This window comes from Ranitomeya imitator, chromosome 4 (assembly GCF_032444005.1).
Source record: "Ranitomeya imitator isolate aRanImi1 chromosome 4, aRanImi1.pri, whole genome shotgun sequence".
In the NCBI taxonomy this organism is placed as follows: domain Eukaryota; kingdom Metazoa; phylum Chordata; class Amphibia; order Anura; family Dendrobatidae; genus Ranitomeya; species Ranitomeya imitator.
In genome coordinates this window covers 604,611,433-604,629,434 of record NC_091285.1, presented here as the reverse complement: position 1 = coordinate 604,629,434, position 18,002 = coordinate 604,611,433, and the positions used below count along the sequence as shown (strand labels likewise).

The window sequence follows — 18,002 nt, the reverse complement described above, 5'->3', positions numbered from 1 at the left end:
CAGGCTACCTCCTCTTGTGGACTAGAATATTCAGACATGATATGCCCATATGGGTTTATAAGCCTTACTGGGAAAATAAGGAAACAACTTGCCACCCTGATAATAGAGGACCTTAGAGGGAATTTATTCTGGCAAATCAATAGTGAAGAATTGTGTTTCCATATTTCTACAAAACGTTAAGTGACTTATAATCCTCCACACTGCTCTGTCACAAAACTACATACTTTCCCCTGTATTGCATCCCATTAAGAGACAAAACTATGTGCACAATTATTAGGCAAGTGAGTATTTTGACCATAGAATCATTTTTATGCAGATTTTCCAAACCCGAATGCTTATTGGATGAAGCAGATCAGGTGATGTATATTTGTATAATGAGGAGTATGTGGCCTATGGATATCAATGCTCTTTATCAAGGTATGCAGAATTAGGCAGCTTGCTTTCCATCGCTGTCGTATTCCAGACCTGCACCCTCCCTGGAGCCCAGAAGTATAAGGCTCTCAGTGCTTAGAGACATGGCAGAGGTAAGTAAGGCTGAAACCTTACCTCCGCTGAACAAGGCCCAGAAGTGCAAGGTGTTCAGTGCTCAGAGACATGGCTGAGGTAAGTAAGGTTGAAACCTAACCTCCACTGAACAAGGCCCAGAAGTACAAGGTGCTCATTGCTCAGAGACATGGCCGAGGTAAGTAAGGCTGAAACCTAACCTCCACTGAACAAGGCCCAGAAGTACAAGGTATTCAGTGCTCAGAGACATGGCCGAGGTAAATAAGGCTGAAACCTAACCTCCACTGAACAAGGCCCAGAAGTACAAGGTGTTCAGTGCTCAGAGACATGGCCGAGGTAAGGCTGAAACTCGACCTCCACTGAAAAAGGCCCAGAAGTACAAGGTGCTCATTGCTCAGAGACATGGCCGAGGTAAGTAAGGCTGAAACCTAATCTCCACTGAACAAGGCCCAGAAGTACAAGGCGTTCAGTGCTCAGAGACATGACCAAGGTAAGTAAGGCTGAAACCTAACCTCCACTGAACAAGGCCCAGAAGTACAATGTGCTCAGTGCTCAGAGACATGATCGAGGTAAGTAAGGCTGAAACCTAACCTCCACTGAACAAGGCCCAGAAGTACAAGGTGTTCAGTGCTCAGAGACATGGCCAAGGTAAGTAAGGTTGGAACCTAACCTCCACTGAACAAGACACAGAAGAGAAACTTCAAGACTGGGCCAAGAAATATCTGAAGACAGATTTTTGTAATTTTTATGCAGTGATGATATGAAAGTGACTATTGACGGACCAGATGGATGGGCCCATGGATGAATACGTAATGGATTCAGACCTCCACCTCAACTCATGGGTTGAAGATGGACTCAAAATCAATTTATAAACCTACTGTAAGTTTTTAGAAGATACTTTCTTCAAGCAGTGTTACAGGAAAAAGTTTGCATCTTTCAAGAAACCATAATTTTTATGCAGGGCAATGCTCCATTTCATGCATCGAAGTATCCACTACTTGGCTGCCAATAAAGGCCATAAAGATTAAATAATAATCACATGGCCCTTTCAACTCCTGACCTAAGCCCTATTGACAACTTATAGGTCCTTCATAAATGGGAGATTGGCGGTGAAGGAAAACAGTCACCTCTCTGAACAGTGTCTAGGAGGCTGTGGTTGGTGCTGCCCAAAAAGTTGATCATTAGCAGATTAAGAAACTGACAGACTCCATGGATGGATGGAGCTTATGACTGTTATTGAAAAGAAGGGAGATTATATTGGTCACTGATATCTTTTTGAAATGTCAGACATTTGATTTGGATGTTTTAGTTCTTTGGTTATTGTTCTTATTTTAACAGATGAAAATAAACAAATTATCTTGTTCTTTTCAGAAAATCTCAGGCTTCAGGAGATTTGTACATTATTTGTCTCGTTTCATCTTGTGCTTACCCTGTCTCATAATTATTTGTCTTTATAGTAAATAGATTTTCAACATAAGAAGGCTGACAAGGGGCTATCTGATGTAGATGGATTACTCCACATACAGAATTTATATGAACAACCCAGTGATTAGGCGCCACTGGAGGGTCAATATGTCATCTATGAAAAATGATTGCTACTGATGATCAAACCTACGGGTTCCGTAATCAGACTCATGGAGAACAACACCTTCATGCCTCTCCTATTTAGTTGTATCTGTACCCCTCTCACCCATCTTACAATTATACTGTTGTAAACTTTGTTAAGGTGGCCTTTGTCCTGGTAGATCTACGTGTAATTGTATTCCTGGGAAAGGTGGAGAAATTACCGGTAAGCAGTATATTGTGGCAATGGAAGAATCCATTGAATAACTGCAACTATGGAGCAGCAGAACTTTAAAATTGGTCTTATACTTTAGATAAAAGCTGTCTGAACCTACTGACAGAAGACATCAGAGGGGATCATGATCCGGCCTGTCGAATTTCAATAGTTTTCAATTGCTTGAAGGTCAGATAAGCCGCTGCCAGGCTCTCAGATACATGAAAGTTTGGCAGAGCCTTCTTATGATTGGGAGAAATAGGTGTCAGCCAAACCACATCTGCTATTTAATGTGTATGGCCAGATTGGGAGGTCAAAATTGCCGAAGTATTGAGATTCACATATTTAGTTTAAACCATGAAGGCTGCTGAAGTCAAATACTGAGAATGGAGTCCGAGAATGAGCATACAAATGATTTCAAATGTGTGATACTATTTCCATCTTGTTTTGCATGAAAAAAGTATAAAATCTCTAGAATCAGAATTCAGGGCAGCAGCCATCTAGGCCGCGCCATGTGTGAATATCGCACTTGCTGGTACTACTTATTCCTCTGTAATCTGCTCTGCTGCGTGTCAGAATAAACTGCTGTCCCAAAGGCAGATTTTGTTCTGGTAACATATGTACATAAATCCAATAGCCCTATAAGGTGGTTTCATTCGACACATATATATTTTTAGATATCAGAGTGATAAATACTTGCACTTGAGAAATTCTTTCATTTCAAGCGCCATGTACATATCTGTCCTTAGTCTTTTCTCCTTTATATCTGAGATAAATGTTAGTAGTGAATTTATTTTGGTGAAATTTAATAAAAGGACACAATTAATCAGAGCAGTATATCACCGGTATATATTACGTATTGTCATGGGGATGAAATAAATGAGATGAACTTGGTAACCTCATTGCAACAGGTGACAACTGGATAGAGCTTATCATTGGCTCTCAATATCTTTTGGCTTCTTTTTAACCAGTGCTAGCCTAGTTGCAAAAGATGAAAAAAATAAAAGACAAGGTATTGTTATGGCAGGTGTGTGTTTCGGCATACTGTAGCCAGCTCAGTTCTTGGAGTGGATCTTCTCTAAGGATGCTTCTCCTGATTTTGGCGCTTTGGGTTGACCCCCTCCTTTGCCTCCATCAGAAACTTCCTTTTTCTCATCTTTCTTGTCTTCTTTTTTCTCCTCTTTCCGGATAGTGACTGTGCTAGAAGTATAACCCTTCCCACCGGAATAAGAGCCAGGGGAATATGGGTAACCAAAGCCAAACATGCTGCCTCCTCCCACTGTGGTCAGACGGGTCTCCTCTCCCTCGAGGAGTTTCCTAGAAATAAGAATAAATATGGTTCAAGGGACACACATCAAAGTAGAATTTATATTAAAGGGTTAAAAATATTAGTGCTATAGATTGTTAGTTTTCTGTAGGAAATACAGATTAAAAAGTTCTGAACCTGGAAGGGAAAATATTTTCCACTGTAAATACTAAATGGGAAAACATTCAGTGGCATGGAGAAGGACTTAGGGATATTAGTGTCAGGTAGCTGCTGCCAAGGCACACAGGATCATGAGGTGCATTGAACGTGTGACAACGGCCTGAAGAAAATCTATTAATACCACTTTACACAACACAAATTAGATCAACCAAGTGAGGAAGGAATACTTTTTTTCTCTCTTAGATTTGAGATGATTTAGCCTCATAGGTCCAGTTTTATTCTCCTTTGCACGGAAATTGCAGGACAACAGGTTAAACATAATGCATGCATCTTTTTACATTTACTGTATAATCTTATTACGGCTAATTCCCCAGTCCGGCTACTCTTGTATGACCAATTACCTGTATGCAGCTATTTCAATATCCAAAGCCATTTTGACATTGAGCAGATCTTGGTATTCTCTCAGGTGACGAGCCATTTCTCCTTTAGTAGTTCTTAGAGCATTATCAAGTTGGTTGATGGTTTCCTAGAGAAATGATGAGATATTTGAAGATAATTATGAAGAATCAGAACGTAGACGGATAATGTCAATAATTGATGTGTTCTGAATAGTAGCAGTGTTTCTTATTACTATTACTACTTTACTTAGTATTCCAGATTACCTGCAAAATCAGGATAAAGCTAAAAATTGAAAATGTGTCTAGCTATTATACCTTCTTGTCTTTACGAAAGAATGGTTCTTCGGAGGTGAGTATTGTGTCATGCATGGTGCCCCGTAAGTGAGTATTATGTCCCGCATCCTGCTCCAGGAAGTGAGTATTATGTCCCACATCGTGATCCGGAGGTGAGTATTATTCATGCATGGTTCTCCAGAGGTGTTATGTCATATATGGTGCCCCAGAGGTGAGTATTATGTCATACATGTAGAGAGGCAGTTCTCTAACACTGGCTGAAAAAGAGACTTTGCAGAAGTGTTACCTGCATTTGCAGTATCTCTTCATTGTTCCTGTCCTCCGCCTCCTGGAGCTGCCTCTCAAGTGACTCATTAGCACTGCGTAGGGCGTCAATCTCCAGAGTTCGGGCTTGTAGTTGTCTTCGATATTCTGAGAGCTCTTCCTTGGCTTGGCGAATGTTGTCGTTGTTGCGGGCAGCCTCTTGAGACACGTTGGCAATCTTGGCATGGTACCACTCTTCAGCTGATTGCTGATTACGAGTGGAAAGTACTTCATATTGCATGCGTATTTCCTTTAGAGCAGCTGTGAGGTCGGGCTTACTGACCACATCCATCTCTACAGTGATCTGCAAGACAAAATGTTATACAAGTCAGTCCCCAGCAGACCAATCTATCTCCACCTCTGTGTATCTGATTTCCTCCTCTCCACCTCTGCCATGTGCCCGTTCAATCCTTCTTCACGCCTGCAATGTGTTAGCAGAGGTGGAAAAGGAATGGTCTAAGTGCAAGATCACTCCTTTTCCACAGATAATAACAAGGTCACACCACCCCCTTCTTGCTTTTTCCTAGGCCTTCGCTCGACCACCTCTGCCATGTGCCAGACCACCATTTCTGTATCTCTAAGTAGCTCCAGACCATTTATCCATATACCTGTGCTATGTGCCAGACCACTTCTACCCCAACCCACCAATATTCCAGACCATATCACTGCTTTCTGCATAGTTGAAGTCAATAATTTTCTCCCTTCTGCCAATGACCAAACCACAACTTTTCCATTTCTGCTGTGTGCCAAACCACTGCTTCTTCACCTCTGATAGCGTCAGATCTTTCCTTCCCAGAAATCCTATGCCAAGATTTTTCTATGCCACTTATTTATAGGGTCTGAGAAAAAACTAAAATTACAAATGCATTTATTTATCTAACAAAAATATCTAAAAAAAAATTGTGCCAGAAACAAATCAAGATAAATATGGTAGAATGGGTGTTTAATTGGCCAAAATCTTAATTTAATTGATATCCCTTATAGATTGTGAGCCCTCGCGGGCAGGGTCCTCTCCTCTCCTGTACCAGTTGTGACTTGTATTGTTTAAGATTATTGTACCTGTTTTTATTATGTATACCCCTCCTCACATGTAAAGCGCCATGGAATAAGTGGTGCTATAATAATAATAAATAATAATAATATCTGAACATAGTAATGGTCAGAAGTGACCAATAACGGATAAGTGACAATGTATAGCTAAATAACTATAGTTCCAATAGGATGTCTGCAACATGCAACTCCAATCATGGAAGTTGTCTTCAAATCCACGGTGTTATTAGCCCTGAGTCATTATTTCCAAGTCCACAGTACTGTGATTATATTACTACTAGATGGTGGCCCGATTCTAACGCATCGGGTATTCTAGAATATGCATGTCCACGTAGTACATTGCACAGCCCACATAGTATATTGCCCAGCCACGTAGTATATTGCTCAGCCACGTAGAATATTGCCCAGCCACGTAGTATATTGCTCAGCCACGTAGTATATTGCACAGCAACGTAGTTTACAGCACAGAGCCACGTAGTATACAGCACAGACACGTAGTATACTGCCCAGTCACGTAGTATATTGCCCAGCCACGTATGTAACGGGTTAAAAAATAAAAAAGAAACATATACTCACCTTCCGAGGGCCCCTTGTGGTCCTGAGAGTCCCTTGTAGTCCGGTCGCCTGTGTGCGGTACACGCGGCAGCTTCTGGTCCCAGGGTTGGTAGGAGTGCAGGACCTGTGAAGACGTCGCGATCACATGACCGTGACGTCATGGCAGGTCTTTCTCGCAGGACCTGTGATGACGTCACGGTCACATGACCGTGACGTCATGGCAGGTCCTTCTCGCATACCATCCTTGCCACCGGAACCTGCCGCTTGCATGGAGCAGTCACAGGAACGTCGCAAGGAACGGGAAAGGCGGTGGAAGGTGAGTATATAATGATTTTTTATTTTTTTTAATTATTTTTAACATTAGATCGTTTTACTATTGATGCTGCATACACAGCATCAATAGTAAAAAGTTGGTCACACAGGGTTAATAGCTGCGTAACCAGAGCGCGTTACACCGTGCTCCGGTAACGCTGGCATTAACCCTGTGTGAGGACTGACTGTGTGACTGGAGGGGAGTATGGAGCGGGCACTGACTGTGGGGAGGAAAGAGCGGCCATATTGCCACCGGACTGTGGCCGTCGCTGATTGGTCGTGGCAATGGTCGTTGGCGTTTTGCCACGACCAATCAGCGACTTGGATTACATGACAGACAGAGGCCGCGACCAATGAATATCCGTGACAGACAGACAGACAGGACAGACGGAAGTGACCCTTAGACAATTATATAGTAGATTATAGATTATATGTCATATATCTCAAACCTAAAACTACACTGTGCAAACATCTGATTAATGGAAATCCTGATGCTTCATCCATTCACAAGAGAACGCTGGCCACGAAAGTGTTAAGCCAATGACTGCTGACTGTAAATCCCAGCAGAGGATCCAATGAATTGTGGGTAAGACAAATACATTAAATGAACAGCTGGACATTGGGGATTGGGAAAATAAGTGCTGGCTCTACGGTGCGATCTTTAGAAATCTTATTATCATCCATCTACCAGAGGAAACACTTGTGCGCTGAGCAGTGGAGCCTGGAAGACATCTCTGTACAGAAGCCTGAGACTGGCATTTGCTCCAATATCTGCACCGCAGGCTGCGGCGGTGTCATTATATCGCATGGCGTCCGGTCTGGGATCTGGGATTTATAAACCATCCTAATAGCCAGTAATAAAAAGAAGGATTTATTTGTTTTGCACCATTTCCCTTAATTGGGCACAGTTGTCATTCTATTCAGGGTTATAATCACAATTAAAGGGGTTGTCCACCTCTTATTTTTACAAAGCCTGTCCATTATGCAGTAAAATAATAAAATGAAGTATACTCACCTTACTAATCCCTTAGCTTCTTTTACAACACTGCCTGGTTCCCTCGCCGGTCTCAGTATTTCCTCTTTCGGCTAAGTGGTTAAGTGACAACTGCAGCCATTCGAAGGTTGTAGTGGTGATTTGTTTATCACTGCTGCAAACAGTGATTGGCTGCAGTGATCATTTATTTGTGTCGCTAAGAAAGGAAGTACAGAGCTTGATGGGGGAACTAGTCAGGGTTGGAAATGGCAGGAAAACACAAAGTGGAAGCTGAAGCTTAACTGCTCCACCAGACACTAACTCCAGGCGACTCCCCTGGAGACTATGGTAATGCTGAGGAAGGAGGGCCTGCCGCGGTTGGAAACAGATGTACAAATCATGTAGCTGAGTTGCCATCACATTAATAATCAGCTGGTCTTGACACTTGCTTCTCTCATGATCCTCCTCAAACAAGAGACTTGGAGTTTCTAGATCCTGTCTTGTCAGCAGGGTCCATGATCTGAGCCCACTGTGTGGCACCCCAGGAGTTCGGGTACCACAGTAGTGCTGCCTTCCTCTCTGGGAGGGTAGTGCTATGCCAGGAAACAAGAAGGATCTCTTTTGGCAGGTAAACCTCACACACAACACCTTCTGAATCCAGGCCAGGAGGGGGAGCTCAAAACCCTGTTTTAGGGCAGCTTCCCTGAATAAACATCCTGATTTGGAGGAGGAGTTAGCCAGTCTGAGAGTGACAGTGGACAGAGACAGTTGGTCCAGAGAGACCAGTGAGTGCTGTTGAGTCTGGAGAGCAGACAGGAAAGGAGCAGAGGAGAGATTTCAGGGCTCAAAGAGGCTGCAAGTGGGCCTCCGAGGAGCCAAAGCACAGAAACAGGGTACCGGGAGCCCGAGGCTAGAGTGGAACTGTAGGACACCTAGCAGAACCGGAGGGCAAAGCACTACACGTATACGGCCCAAATTAAGCCTGTGGTACAGCAGCACCCTGGAGCCTGGAGTCACCGTGCAGAGACCCCAGAAGGAACGGCTCAAGCTGCCCACCATTCAGGTAACTGTCCCAGGACAGGGGAAAGAACCAGGACCTTGTTAGGACATTACAGAGAGCAAGGGACTACAGCAAGCACACAGTGGAAGGTTCCCAACCTGACTTGCCAAGGGGATTTCACTTGTTTCCGGGCTGCCTGTACTCCTAATGTACCTGTTATCGGTACCCTGGACTGTGGCCTGCCAACTACAGTAAACGAGGTAAAGACTTTACAACTTGTGTCCTTTACTCATTGACCGGCAAACACCATCATCACCATCCACTCCAGGACCCCTGAGGACGCCGCTTCACCAGTGGGAAACGTCACCATCATTTCTGCAACAACATCCTAGAGCACCCCTTTATAGCAGCGTTGGTCCCTCTATTGACCAAACACATGGTAGCATCATGACAGACTTATTCACAATTCCCCTTTAAAGACCGTTCCCTTTTACAGTGAGTTCCAGGGCCACGGACCGGGTTGCAGCCACCGTGACATTCCCCTTAATAGCGACCGGACCTGGTGCCGAGTACCCCGCTGCCCTGGTGGGCAACTCAACTGTAACGCTGGTTGGTGTGGACCCACTGCGCCACTCGCTGGCCTTACCCTGGAGGGGCGTAACTAAGTTACTACTGAGTATTCACTTTGGCCTCTGATGATGAGGATAAGCTGGGCTGCCGGTAGTCACCCTGTATCACTCCAGGGCATTCCACAGGTCTGTAGCAGTTAACCGAAGGGTCAGAGGCACAGGTACTAGTAACAAGAGGTTGAGACAGAAGCATAGTCAGGTGGTCCATGGTTGGGGCAGGCAGTACAGGTTCAGGATACGTAGCTGAGATCAAGAGCAGAGGGAACAGACAGAACGAGAAGACTAGCCAGGTCAATAACGGGATAAATAAACAACAAACTGTAACCTTAACTCAGGTAAGATGTGGAGGCCAGCGCTGCCTGATATAGCACCTGCTGGTTGGTGACTGGCTTCGGAATCCAAATCCTGCAGGACACAGCAGGGTTAAAATCCTGCATGATCTGGCCATGCTCCCTATAGCCAGGTGGAGACATTAGGGATATGCAGCAAAGTTGGAAGTGTTGCATGGACCCAGCGTGGCAGCCAGACATGAGAATAAGCAGAGCGGCGAAGGCAGTGAGTAGCACGGCAGCGGGAACATATGCGAGTTACTGCCGTGAAAGATATATTACTTATATTAGATAAACCCAGCACTCTTCTTATGTGATCAAACAGAATTCAATATGGTTCACTGTAGTGCAAACGTTTCGGTCTGGACCTCAGACCTTCATCAGTTACAGTGTATAAGAGTGCAAACTTGCTTGTGGGAGCAGTGGCGCTCATGGACGCGGATTGGACTAGCCGCAGACACCGCGTCCATGAGTGCCAGACATAGCGCTTACTTTGGTGGCCCAAAAATTTAATTTTCGTCTCTTCTGACCACGGCACCTTCGTCCATAAATTTGGGGAGTCTCCCACATGTCTTTTGGCAAACAATTTTTTGTGTCAGTAAAGACTTTTTTTCTGCCCACTCTTTCATAAAGGCCACCTCTATGGAGTGTACAGCTTATTGTGGTCGTATGGACAGGTACTCAGTTCTCTACTTGGGAACTCTTCAGCTCCTTTAGAGTTACCTTTGGTATCTGAGCTGCATCTCATTAATGCCTTTCTTGCCCGGGCTTAGAGTTTTGGTGGGCGGCACTCTCTTGGCAGGTTTGTTGTGGTACCATGTTCTTTCCATACGATGATAATGGGGTTGTTGATGATCCGTGGGATCAACAGAGATTGGGATTTTTGTTTTTTTTATAACCCAACCCTGACTTGTACTTTGCAACAACTTTGTCCTTGACTTATTTGGAGATCTCCTTGTTCTTCATAGTGTAGTTTGGTTAGTGGTGCCTCTTGCTTAATGGTGTTGTAGCCTCTGTGACCTTTCCATACAGGTATGTATGTACTGAGAGACCAGGTGATGCTTAGGCCTCTTTCACACTTCCGTCGTTTGGGGGATAGCACTTCCCACAGGACGCAGGAGTGCTATCCCCCATCCACTAAGGGTATTAAGCCTACATGTCCACCAGCAAGACGCAGATGCGCCGCTGTTACCCCTCTACAAGGCTTTATCCAGAACTGGCAAATCCATTAAACCACATACAACTTACCAGCAATTTAAGGCTGATACGCTGGCACCTGCAAAAAAGGTTGTCTCCAGTGACATACCAACTTTCTATTTAAATCGCAAACAGCAGCAAGACGCTGATGCACCGCTGCTATTCCTCAACAAGGTCAAACTCAGAGAAAAATCAACTATTAGGCCATACTTGGTATTAAAGAGACTGCACCTGCCCCCTGACACTACAGGGACAACACCCTCTCATAAATCCTGGATTAAGTGCGACTTTAGAGTAAGATCCGGGAGGGTCGAAACGTCAAATCACATTGAGTCGCTTGTACAATTGTTCAATAAGTGCCTACTATTTGATCTGTCACATTTGATTGATTTCTGTTTTTCACTTGAATAAATTAGCAAGTTTCAAAAAATCCTTTTGTTTCTAAGATATTCCACACAGGGAGTGCGGTGGATTTCAATAATATTGTTATTAGACCTTACGGTCTGTCTCACCAGCACCCCGATCTAAATTTAGAGTGCAGGCCAAATTAGATATATTTATGTCGTTTTTGAATAGACTTGCATTAGCGACGCATTGCGACGTATGGCCACACGTCGCATCCGTCGTGCAACAGATGCGTCGTGATTTTGCAGCCCATCGTAACGCAAAAAACTTTCAATGTAACGTTTTTTCGTCCGTCGGAACCGCCGTTTCCGACCGCGCATGCGTGGCCGGAACTCCGCTCCCTCCTCCCTGGAACTCATAATGGGCATCGGATGCGTCTGAAAACTGCATCCGCTGCCCACGTTGTGCACTATTTGCACAACGTCTGTCGGTACGTCGGGCCGACTGTTTGCGATTGCCCTGTACCGACGGAAATGTGAAAGAGGCCTTAGATTGCACACAGGTGGACTTCCTTTCATTAAGCATGTGACTTAGGCCGGTGTCCCACTTGCAACTGCAATGCGAGAAACTCGTGCGAGTCTCTCGCCTCAATACCCAGCACTGCCGCCGGCACTCAGGACCGAAGCGGCTGCATGTATTTCTACGCAGCTGAACGTTCTGGTCCGATCCGCCGGCGGCAGTGCTGGGTATTGAGGCGACAGACTCGCGCGAGTTTCTGGCATTGCAGTTGCAAGTGTGACCCCGGCCTTATGAATGAAATTGCTTGCACCAGAAATTTTTAGGGGTTTCATTCGAAAAGAAGTGAATAGATATGCACATGCCAATTTTTATTTATTTGATCCCATGAATTTAGTTTATGCCTACGTTTTTCTCACTTCCCTTCACAAACTTAGACTTTTTAGTGCTGATGATCACACACAAATCAGATTACAAAAACATTTAATCACAGGTTGTAATGTAACAAAATAGGTAAAAAGCTAAGGAGGAAGTTCTGAGTTTTGCAAGCCACTGTAGCAGAACAGAGTCTGACGTAAGAGGGTTATTCAAGGATTTATATGAAGTAGAAAAATCTTAGTAAGAGAATCTATTATGCGAGGAGATTTGACAGTTGAGGAAATGTACATGTAAATCTAATATACCACCATCTTCTATGATTTTATTACGTGAAATGATTACCTGCTATACTACATAGCATAAATCAACGTGACAGATCACATCTAAAAATAGCAACGCAAAAGCAAAAACCAATATAGAAAATAAGGTTGACAAGTCGTGTCAGGACACAATGCAAAGGAACCGTGTGCACATGTGCCCCTTCTGTATTTACTACGAGGCCACATTAGTGATCATCATACACATGGGATTAAGACAAGAAGAGCTGAGAATGTTACAGATGGCTAATCCTGACTACAATAGATAAAGATATAAATCGGAGCTGATATGTCAGAGATATATATAAGGGCTTTATCAGATCTAATGCAAAGGCAAATTGGTACGGCTGCCCATAGCAACCAATCAGAATTTAGCTCCTATTTCTCAGAAGCACTTTGTAAAATGTAAGCAGAAACCTGATTGGTCTCCATGAGGAACTGCTACACTCTTCTACCAATTTTAAGAACTGTCCACCTTTTGAATTTAAAGGAAGACTGTACCTGCCTATGTTTGTAGCGCGGGGTGGTAGAGGCGGGCAAGGCACTGGTCCTCTCCTGTGACACCCCTATGCGCTACATGAAAGAGTGGGTCCTCCTGACTGGGTGTTGGTGTAGTATGGGCCTTGCGCCTCTACAGGCCACCTTTAGCCAAAGGTGTTGGCTGACCCGGACCACGAATTCCACAGGTTAATAAAGGAGACTTCTGTTCAAACATGGGGACTTTACTGAACTTGAGAAGGGTCATGTACATGGGTTAGTGGGTACACAGTCTTAAGCAAGTTTCCTTCACAGTAAGAAGCCTTTTCATTCCTAATACATCCTTCCTCCAAGGCTACTCCAGGACTCTGCATCTGTTTCATGCTATGTCACCACAGTCCAGCTTCTGGGCCACATTCCTGATCAACGAGTTTCTCTCGCTCAGCGGTTCCACGTGATATCACTATGGACAGGGCCCTGGATCTACCACATGGAACCCCCACTAGTCCCACACTCTGAATCCTTTTTAGATAGGTTACCTTCAGCACTAGCTGGCATCCGGGTTCCTCGTGACTCAGCATTTTATCTGATAACGCCTTCTGGAAGGTCTCAGTCTCCTCAGCAACTCTCATTAAGATCTCTCTTTTCCTTGCTGCAGTCTCTTCTAGCTGCAGATCACCCCCCTGGCAGCACTACACACTTGTTACTCTCCAAACTCTATCTTGTATCTGACTAACAATCAGGAAGTAGTCTTCTTTCCCTGGCACTAGCCCCTCCCACTGTGGGCTAGTCCCAACTCTTAACTCTCACTTACCTTGCTGTCTGTTGCTGGGCAGCACTTCTCTACAAAACATTATTTTACAACCAATTATCTATGTCCTTTACTGTATATTACCAGTGCTATCCATTACCTTATCATAGTACATTGTAATTTACATTATATCTCATGACTATGTGACGCCCAGGAGACCGGGGTACCCAGCACCGGACCAATGGGGTCTGTCTCTTGAGGGAGATGTCATGGGTGGCTTGACCCGGTGCTGTGGCCTCAGGCAATGCACAGTGTAAAGGGTATCGTGAGGGAACAGGCACTTACTTGATCAGCAGCAGGTTCTCTCAGCGGTGATGATCCTGATCCTGGATAGATAGCTATTGTCCAAATGAAAGTCTGAGGCACTGAAACGTTTAACCAGTTTACTTCAACATAAGGGGATTTACAACCAGTCCTGTCACCGGAGTCTGTATGGGAACTCTGAGTTACTTTGACCCTGCCGGGGTCTTCGCCTCTTATTGTGCGCAATTTCTGTGTGGCCCTGCTGCTGTATGTGAACTGGCTGCCGGCCCAATCTGTCCCCTCCGGGTCCTGGTTCGACGGGCAACCCGAGTCCTTTTATCGGCTTACCCCCCTCCAGGAGTACCGCTGAACTCTGTGTCTGTTGCTGCGTCCGGCCCTAGTGAAGCTGATATCACCTCACGTTTTTCCGGTTGCTGTATTATATATAATGAATACAGCCACGGATCCGGTATCCGTCTTTGCGCCTGTTCTGGGTAGTGATTAATGCTACCCGGTTCTCACAATGTCCTTTTTCTCTGTCCCTTTTCTCCTCAGGCCGGTGATTTGGGCCTGGAAACCGTCACAGGGCTGTTAGAAATTCAGCTGTATGACCTCTCACTATCAGCTCCTTAGCCCAACTGCCAGTTCTTCTCTCAGACCAGAATGGATCAAGGGGAGTCTCTGGAGCTCCCCCTTCTGGCCGGAGGTGGTAGTGCAGTCTTGCTATTTTAGTATTTGTATCCAGTGTCAGTAACTGTTTTTGTGGCAAATACCCCTAGGGGTGCCACATTCCCCCTTAGTTAAGAACAGTACTCCGGGACTGTGGGACAATAACATTTTGAAATAACAATTAATATGTACAGAGTCTTAAAAATGAAAAGTTACAAAAACCACTCAAGGAAACAAAAATAGAGTTCTGTAAAAAGTCACTTCAAATAGCGTCCATTAATACAGTTCTATCCTTGAAGGTACTAGGAAAGGCACTGCACTTTGTGTCCAAGAATTTAGTTCCATTTTTCCAACGGAGTTACCAATATAAAGTCTAAAGAAAGTTCAAAAAGAGCAAAAAGCAAAGTTCAAAAAGCAGTCTTTCCGGAGCTTTGATTTAGTGCCTCCGGGCTGATAACAAGTTCAAGAATATGCAAGAAGTTCATACAGACAAGTCTCTGTAGGTACTGGGCTTAAACGTTGCAGACTGATAACAATGACTATACTACATTTTCTGTTTAACTATATATGGCATAACATATATACAATTCACATTATGAGCTTTATAGTTGGTAATCTGCATACCTGGCCGGTAATTGACCCTGGGTACTACGCTGTGATCTACGTAATAGCGGTATCTCTTCATGTGGTGTACTACTGTCTACTGCGGATGTAGTATCTGCCCGCTCTGCTAAAGATAATTCCACGACTATGGAGTTGGCAAGTCCACCGTGAATGGGATCACTCTGATCAGGAATCTGTTCTTCCTGGCCTGGAATCTCCTGTAGTACAGGGTCAGCCTCTTCCTGTCTTGGGACTTCTGGTATTGGGTTCGGTGTTGGGTAAAAGGCCACCATGGGAACCACTACTGCACCATGGTATGTTAGTAGGGTTCTGGGAAAGTCTCCTATACAGGTGTGATACATTTCCTCTTCTTTTTCCTTTACTAGTTGAACCTGTATGGGTTGAATAACTTCTGGTTCTGGCTGGACAACTTCTGGCTCTTTCAATGCTTCTGGACATAATTTAAGATTGTCTCTTGACACTAGTACAGATGTTAAGCCCCCGTTTTTGCTAATGAGACACATTTTAGGATTATCCATTCTTGTTGGTAAAATTGTGTAGGGTACGGTTTCCCACTGATTGTCTAGTTTATTGGTTCGACGATTTCTCATGAGCACTTGGTCACCCGGTCTTAATGGGGTCGCTAGAGCATTCTGGTTGAAAGTTCGCTCTTGTCTTTCTCTAGTTTGCTGAAGGCTTCTTTCCACACTCTCTTGCACTTGGCGATACTGCTTTTGCCATATGATATCCCAATTGGAGTCTTGGACTTCTGCGTCTGGTTTCAGAATTCCCATTTCTAGATCGATTGGTAATTGGCCGGGTCTTGCACGCATAAGGTAAGCTGGGGTGCAATTGGTGGAGCTCACCGGGACATGATTATACAGATCCACCAAGTCAGGCAATTTCTTTGGCCATTGATTCCTTTCTGTCTCAGGTAAAGTCTTTAGTAGTTCTATTACAATATGGTTCATCTTCTCGCATAAGCCGTTTGTTTGTGGATGATAGGCCGTCGTCCGGATCTTTTTGCAACCATACATATTACAGAATTCTCTGAAGATCTCTGATTCAAAGGCTGTACCTTGGTCGGTGAGAACCTGTTCCGGATATCCATGGGGTCTACAAAAGTATGTTTGGAACGCTTTGGCTGCTGTTTTTGCTGTCAGATCTTTTACGGGTACTACTACCAAGAAGCGTGAATAATGGTCCACGATGGTCAAGGCATAGACATAGCCGGACCCGCTTGGTGTCAACTTCACGTGGTCTATGGCTACAAGTTCAAGTGGTTGTTTGGTGATTATGGGCTGCAGTGGTGCTCTTTGGTTCTTTTGATCGTTTCTTCTGAGGTTGCACGGGCCACAATTTCTGCACCACTGTTCGATTGATTTTCTCATCCCGACCCAATAAAATCTTTCTCTTAGAAGTACTTCTAACTTTTTCCAACCGAAGTGACCAGCACCATTATGGTAAGCTTCGAGGACCATCTTCACATCTTGATTAGGCACGATAATCTGCCAAACCAATTCATGTGTTTTCGGATTGGTGTACCTTCTACAGAGCTTCCCTTGATACAGGAACATTTTGCCTCTCTCTTTCCAGAGTTGATGCGTCTCTTCTGGGGCATCCTCATCGGGATATGCACTTTGCTCAGTTAACAGTTCCTTCACCAACTTCACAGCCGGATTGCTGTCTTGGGTGTCAGCCCATCTATGGTGTGCTAACGGATTAAAATTCACCTCTTGTTGTTTCTGATAGGTACTTGACTGATGATGTTTTGCCTTGGGATGATGGAAGGCTGGTAGTTCAATTTCTTCAAGCTCCCCCGTTTCTTCTTCTACATCTCTCAAGTGCGGCATCCGGGATAGGGCATCGGCATTTCCATTCTTGCGACCTGCTCGATACTTGATCTTGAAGTTGTAATTAGATAACCGGGCTATCCATCGCTGTTCTAACGCACCTAATTTGGCTGTGTCCAGGTGGGTCAACGGATTGTTGTCAGTATAGACAATAAATTCTGCAGCGGCCAGATAGTGTTTGAAACGTTCAGTCACAGCCCAAACTACTGCCAGTAGTTCCAATTTGAAGGAGCTATAATTTTCTGGATTTCTTTCAGTAGGCCGGAGCTTTCTACTTGCAAAGGCGATGACTTTCTCCCGACCTTCTTGCTTTTGTGACAGCACCGCTCCTAGTCCCACATTACTGGCATCGGTGTAGAGGATGAAAGGTTGATGGTAATCTGGGTATGCCAGAACCTCTTCTCTCCGGTTAGTGCCTTCTTCAGTTGTTCAAAGGAGTCTTCCCTTTCGTCGTTCCACTGAAAAGGAGGGTTTCGGTTTGAAGGTTTCTTCCTCTGCCCTACCAATGTGTCTTGCAAGGGTGCTGCCAACTTGGTAAATCCTTTTATAAATCTGCGATAGTAACCCACCAATCCCAGGAATTGTCTCACTTCTTTTGCGCTGGTAGGTCTTGGCCAATCCCTTATGGCGCTTATTTTCTCGGGATCTGGTGCTACTCCCTCCGAACTCACGATGTGTCCCAGGTACTGTACCTTTGGCTTGAGAAGGTGACATTTGGATGGCTTGACTTTCATGCCATACCTGGATAAGGCTTCGAACACTTCTGCCAGGTCTATTAAGTGTTGTTCGTAAGTCTTTGAGTAGACGATCACATCATCTAGGTACAGGAGGACGGTCTCGAAGTTCTTGTGTCCGAGGCAGCATTCCATCAGCCGCTGGAAGGTACCGGATGCGTTGCAGAGTCCGAACGGCATGCGATTAAATTCACATAGACCCATTGGTGTGGTGAATGCCGTCTTTTCCTTATCTCTCTCAGCCACAGGGACTTGCCAATACTGGCCCATATATCTAGTTCAACATCAGAGGGCCCTTTATCAATATCT

The 18,002-nt window shown here is 44.6% G+C and overlaps 1 protein-coding gene across 1 annotated transcript in view; it reads right to left on the bottom strand.

Moving 5' to 3' along the window:
• Window positions 1-1,233: 1,233 nt before the first annotated feature.
• Window positions 1,234-18,002, bottom strand: part of LOC138676869 (low molecular weight neuronal intermediate filament-like) — a 41,519-nt gene continuing 24,750 nt past the window's right edge. The window contains exons 2-4 of the mRNA XM_069766538.1: window positions 4,686-5,006; window positions 4,109-4,233; window positions 1,234-3,598 (exon numbers count right to left, since the gene is read on the bottom strand). Coding sequence (XP_069622639.1) covers window positions 3,337-3,598; window positions 4,109-4,233; window positions 4,686-5,006 — 708 coding nt within the window. The 3' untranslated portion in view covers window positions 1,234-3,336. The remainder of the gene's footprint in view (window positions 3,599-4,108; window positions 4,234-4,685; window positions 5,007-18,002) is intronic.